Genomic DNA, 6,670 nt, shown 5'->3' on the forward strand with positions numbered 1-6,670 from the left:
GTACATTTAATATGAAAGATTATAGCTTTCTCAGTCTTTTTTTGATTTTCTGCTTTAATTACTTCGCAAATTTGAAGCGAAGTTCATTTAGAAACTTTAAATAGAGCTACTCACGGTATTGTACAATGAGGACGTCATTTCGAAAATCAATACAAAATGTATGGGAAATCAAATGTATGCGAGCGTTTAATGTAACATTTTTGGATATTTCTCGTTTTATTTTTAAAAATGTATTATGGCCATTTTACTCATTAGGTTAAGTACTTTCGATATCAGTTTAAAGTTTTTTGATATCATATATCGTTTAATAGTTACGGAATAATCGCTTGTGCACACTTAACGATTACACCCTGTATACTATCTTTAAGGACGCTAATACAAAAATCTCTCTAGATTGAGCTTCTTTATGTAATACAAATTTTTCTTATATTGCAATACAATCTATCATAATACACAATCTAATAGAATACACCATCAGAAAACAAAATTCCTTTTTTTTATTAAAAAAATAATAGCGAGGTGAATTTTGAATTAAGCATTTTCAATTCTCCGTATTTTCCTTCCCTGATTTTCAATTACCAATCCTATCTCTATGTTAATAAAGTCCAAATTCAAACTTGGTCCTCCGCCTGTATACATTTGCTTCCAGGTGACCACGACCAAACGCCCCAGACCCACGAAGCGAGTCACTACAACCACGGCTGCTGCTACCACCGTCACGGAATTGGCTGATGACGTCACCACGGAGCTATATTCTGATCAAAGCATCGATTATAATGATAAGAATTGTGAGTTTTGGTTGTTTAAATAAAGATTTTTTGATGTAGAAGATAATTATGTAATACAGAATCAGACGTTTTGGGCATGTCGGTTAAAAAGTATACATAATAATAGAAGAGATACTCGTATATAATTTATGTAATAGATAATTTTTCTCTAGTTTCTATGTTCTCTAGTTTAAACTAGTTCGGGAGCCAAAGGATTCATTATTTTGACCTGTGTAATTATGTCAATAAATAATTTTTATTTTTTTTTTTATTTTTTTTTCTCTAGCAGGGACTAAGTTATTTTGGGAGTTGAAATAACTTTGAGATATAAGGGTTAATTCTTATTATAATATGTCATGTGAAAAAGAGTAGTTTGAATCTTATTAAATCGGCACAGTTAAATCATTTTCGTAATATTATATAATCAGATCACATTATGTTACAAAATATATCTAGGTTTTTATAATCGATTTCATAACTATATTGTCCGATCATCATCAAGCAAACACGTATCAAAAAAACTCACTTTAAAATCACCAATGTAACCTCAAGCATATAAAATCTCTTCCACAGTATGCGGAGTGCGTCCTCTAGTGAAATCCGGTCGTATAGTGGGAGGCAAGAACGCAAGATTCGGCGAGTGGCCCTGGCAGGTCCTCGTCCGGGAGTCCACTTGGCTTGGACTGTTTACTAAGAACAAGTGTGGAGGTGTGCTGATCACTAATCGATATGTGACTACTGCTGCGCATTGTCAGCCTGGGTAAGGCTTTTTTCCATTCTATTTCTTTTTCCAGGATATATAACATGCTATGTTAAATATTGGCTAGCTACTAGTTATTATTCTGTGATATTATCTATACTAATATTATAAAGTTGAAGAGTTTGTTTGTTTGGACGCACTAATCTCGGGAACGTAGTAGTAGAGAACGAAGTAGTTTCGATATTAACGAGTTTAAACAAACAAACAAACTCTTCAGCTTTACTATATTATATACAAGTATAGATATAAACCAATATTTAATACTTATTTTAAAATATCACATAACATTTCAGTTTCCTAGCCTCCCTAGTAGCTGTTTTCGGTGAGAACGACATATCTGGTGACGTGGAACCTCGCAGACCAGTTGCCAAAAACGTGAGGCGTGTTATAGTACATCGGCAGTATGATGCTGCGACGTTTGAGAATGATCTGGCCTTGTTGGAATTGGAGTCGCCTGTGAAGTTTGATGCTCATATAGGTAAGAAAATCATCCCCGTAACTATTTTAATACTATAAGGCCGGTTGCAGAGCTTCACCGTCCATCAGTGCGTACGTCATTCGCGCTTGTCATATGTATGGAAATTCATAAAACCGTTCATAGCTAGACCGACCATACGCACGCGTATTTCCATACATATGACAAGCGCGACTGACGTACGCACTGATGGTCGATGAAGCTCTGCAACCGGCCTAACTGTTACTGAATTAGATAATAATTTTCATGTTTATACTATTGTGCAAACTCACATGAGAAACGGTACTTTTATTATCTTGAAATGTGTTTTATTTTTGAAAGCTACATCGCATTTATATATTGTAGTACTGTAAAATAGTAAATATTGTTAAAATCAAATATTAGTAGGATTTATAGTGATACAGTGATACCTTCAGTCATTGAGGTCGTAACTAATGTGTTAAAAAGAAGAACACAGTCAATTTTAATCTTTATTCATCATCATATACATTTTATTTATATGATGACTGCTCAATATATGAATTTAATTTTCCCAGTGCCAATCTGCATGCCGCAAGATGATGCGGACTTCACTGGTCGAGTCGCGACCGTCACAGGCTGGGGCCGACTGAAGTACGGTGGCGGAGTGCCTGCTGTGTTACAGGAGGTTCAGGTGTGTAGACATACAAACAATTTTGTTTATGTATATTTCAGGATAATTTTCACACACAGCACGATCTGATCCCATACTAATCTTTCGCTTGTGTTATGGAAACCAGATGGCAGATAAACATACATATATTATTTTAAATAAATACTTATACATATAGATAATTAACACAAACACAGAGCAAACATCTATGTTTATCACACAAATATATGCCCCGGGTGGGAATCGAATCTACGACCTCTGGCTTGGAAGGCAGGGCCACTACCAACCAAGCCAATCGGTCAGTCATAAGTCATTTAAATACATATTTACTAGTGGAACTGTTCAGGATGGAATTTGTCTTTTTTATTAAAAAGTAGCGGTCCGCCCCGGCTTTGCCCGTAGTACATATTTCGCAATAAAACGGTAGCCTATGTTCTTTCTCAGGGTTTGAATATTATCTGTGCCAAATTTCATCAAAATCGGTCCAGTAGTTTTTGCGTGAAAACCATACATACATAATTACAAACCTTTCCTCTTTATAATATTAGTATAGATAACTTGAACTTTTTCTATTTGATGATTTCATTAATATGATATTAAATAATTAATATTTATTAACAGGTGCCAGTAATAGAAAACAGTGCGTGTCAAGAGATGTTCCACACCGCGGGACACACAAAGAAAATATTGAACTCTTTCATTTGCGCTGGATACGCGAACGGACAGAAGGATTCTTGTGAGGTGAGTATATATTCAAATTCTAAATATTTTTTCTTATAAATCTTTATAAATATTTTTAAACTGCTATCAATTTAACAACTATCGTAGTTACTCTCCTCTAGACTTTCTTTGATTATAAATTAAGCATAATTTAAATTTAATTCATTTGTAACTACTTAATATATTCATCTGTGTATGTAGTCTTTATAAATATGTGAAAATATTTTGGAGGATCCCCTATTCGAGCAATCTCACTTTTTGTTCAAACGAGTTTCTTCTATGCATAATTGTGAGTGTAGAGTCATCTTGAGTTTAAAAACTTATCTTTGAAATTGACTGCTTTTTTAAAAGACACAATATAGTAAATACAAATCAGAGTAAAAATTGTGATATTGAGTTTGACTTAGATTTTGTGTTTCATTCCAGGGCGACAGCGGCGGACCACTAGTGTTACAACGGGACGATGGTCGCTGGCAGCTTGTAGGTACAGTGTCACATGGCATCAAATGTGCAGCACCTTTCTTACCTGGCGTGTATATGAGAACCACGTTCTATAAACCGTGGTTGAGGACCATTACTGGGGTTAAATAAGCAAAAAATGACAAAAAATTCACAAAAAATGGCAAAAAATTGGTCTGATTGGGGAAAGTGGAATAATTTTGTCAAAATGTAAAAACATGCGGTTAGATTGGGGTGAAAAGTGTAAAAATTGACAAAAACTGGTGTAAATTTAGTAATAGTTTAAATTAAAGAAAAAAGTACGTGAAAATGTTAAGATTACTGTTAAAAAATAGCCCCCAATTTTTATTTGTTGATTAATTTACTTGTTGACCTAAAATCGGTGTGAAACAAAAAAAAATGTGAAATCTTTAATCTCATTAATTAGATTGTTTTATCAAAATATTTAACTCCTATCGATAGCTATTACTATTTTTTTTTTCATTTCATAACTAAATTGATAAGCCCTAAAAGGGACAAAATCTTTTTTTAAATTACAATCTTGGTAAAACATTCACGAAATTTGAATCATGTAAATAGGTTTCCATTGGACAAAAACGAATTACTAAATATTTGTGGCATTAAAAAAATTACAGGAACTTAAAAACAACTTTGAAATTTAACTGTCTTACCACAAAAAACTTTAGACAGGTTAACTTTAAGCGCGGGTTCTCTTTAATCTGGTTTTGTCGTATTTCACATAGACAACTATTAAAGTGACAGATCCCTGGTTTAAAGTTAGACTGTGTTTCAATTGTTTTGTGGTAAGACCTTTCTTTAAAATAAGACAATTCAACCCGCTCTCTATTTAAAAAAAAATGAATAAAGAATAGAGTTAACCCAAAGCATTATTAGGGCATTAGAGCCAACAGAATCGTAGTTTACAAGCAAATTGTATTATAATGCATTTATTTATTATTAGTATTAATTTAATTTATCTTCTGTAAAAATGTAATTTGATATTATTTATTATTTTAGATGTAATTATTGCGACGCTCAAATTAAGCAATAACTTAGTTTGTATAGAATTTTAATTACTCAGTGACTGTTACTGCATTTAATAAATGTTTAAGATGTTAAATGATTGTTTTATTTATTACCTATCCTTATTAACCTCTTCTTCTCTGCTCTATACATATACAGAGAAGCTGTGCTTCGCGGTTTGACCCGCGTGGCCCCGCTCCTGTTGGTCTTAGCGTAGTGATATAATATATAAAAGGCTATCTAACACCGGAATAATTTTTCAAATCGGACCAGAAGTTCCTGAGATTAGCGTGTTCAAACAAACAAACAAACCAACTCTTCAGCTTTATAATAAAATATAGTATAGATTCTCGTGTTACAATTTATAATTACTCTTCCGAATGGCTGAACTGATTCTCATGAAATTTTGTGCGCCCGATCTGAGAATCGGCTATCATCTATTTTTATACCCTTATAGTTAGTTAAAACTTACCCGTTCAATAAAGTATTATGTTAATATTATTAAAATGTCACCTGTAAACTGGCAAATACGGGTAATTAGAATACATTTTTGAAATGGCTTTTTAATATGCTATTCGACGAATAAGGTTTAACCAAGGATTGAAAAATCAATCCTAAGTTATAAAAGTAAACCAGAACAACGTTTGCTTGGACAGTTTGTGTTTGTCTCTTTTTACTACAACGGAGCGAATTTAACATAATATGATTTTGTGTCAGGAGATAGTAGGGTAAAGTGACAAGCTACTCACTTAGTTATTTTTTACGTCAGTGTAAAATCTCATCAACATGGAAAAATGCGAAGAATTAGATTGAGAAGGAAGTGTTTCTACTATTGGTCTATCATAGTATAAAAAATATGTGGGAAATAAATAAAAAAACCCGTTGCGTGCCTCATAATATATTTTTTTTACATTTTTTTCTTTGCAAGTAACTTTAAATATCACATAACTACTAACAAGAGTTAATTTCTTAATTTATGGTTACATTTTTTAAGCTACCACTATCTACTATAATATTTTAAAGAATATACTAATTTATTGATTTTGCACAGCAGTTTTTAATATATGAACTTACATACATTTAAAATAATATAGTTTTATGACAGTTAATATTAAATATAGACCGTATTTAATATTTTTATATAACAAGGCAGGTTATTAAACAAACAATTTATAATATTAAATTTAAATTATAATGTTATAGATTAAATATCTTAAGCGTATATAAATCATACATTAAACCCGTTAAATTATGTATAATTGATACATAATAAATATTCACAATAATATAATATTTATTGCAGCGCCATCTAGTACTAAGTTAAGCAAAGCTTTTAAATTAATTATACATGGTTAGGGAGCCAGGTGCAAATTTGGTTAATTATTTCCTCTCAAGAGATAATTCGTCAGACGCATCAGAGTATAGTATTATAAAGCCTCGTGAACGTCAGCTGGCGCTCGGTTGGGGGGGTGAGCGGTTGTAGCCTCCCACGCACGTAGGAAAAAAAAAATACATTCATTCATTTCCTCTCAGCTAAAAATTTGTCAAATTGTAGCTAACCCAATATCTCAACGAAAAAAAATAATCAGCTGGTTACAACATGGTGTATTATACGTCAGCTGGTGTCTCGAACATGAAAAAAATAAAATTATTTTCCGTGATTTCCTCTCAAACAAAAATTTACCTGATGATAGCTTATATGTAACTGTGGATATATATATAGGTCAGCTGGCTGTATCTTGGTGGAAAAACCGTCAGCTGATACTTTGAAAGTTATTACATAGGAGTTAGACAGAAGCATCTTTTGCCAATTTATATGCATCAACTGACTAGGT

The 6,670-nt window shown here is 32.5% G+C and overlaps 1 protein-coding gene across 1 annotated transcript in view; it reads left to right on the forward strand.

The window, feature by feature from the left end:
* LOC123704100 (serine protease filzig) overlaps positions 1–4,279 on the forward strand; it is a 28,280-nt gene extending 24,001 nt beyond the window's left edge. Inside the window, exons 3-8 of the mRNA XM_045652368.1 lie at positions 650–788; positions 1,341–1,527; positions 1,821–2,005; positions 2,539–2,654; positions 3,255–3,374; positions 3,780–4,279. Coding sequence (XP_045508324.1) covers positions 650–788; positions 1,341–1,527; positions 1,821–2,005; positions 2,539–2,654; positions 3,255–3,374; positions 3,780–3,944 — 912 coding nt within the window. The 3' untranslated portion in view covers positions 3,945–4,279. The remainder of the gene's footprint in view (positions 1–649; positions 789–1,340; positions 1,528–1,820; positions 2,006–2,538; positions 2,655–3,254; positions 3,375–3,779) is intronic.
* The last annotated feature ends 2,391 nt before the right edge of the window (positions 4,280–6,670 follow it).

This window comes from Colias croceus, chromosome 28 (genome assembly GCF_905220415.1).
Source record: "Colias croceus chromosome 28, ilColCroc2.1".
NCBI classification, from domain to species: Eukaryota; Metazoa; Arthropoda; class Insecta; order Lepidoptera; family Pieridae; genus Colias; species Colias croceus.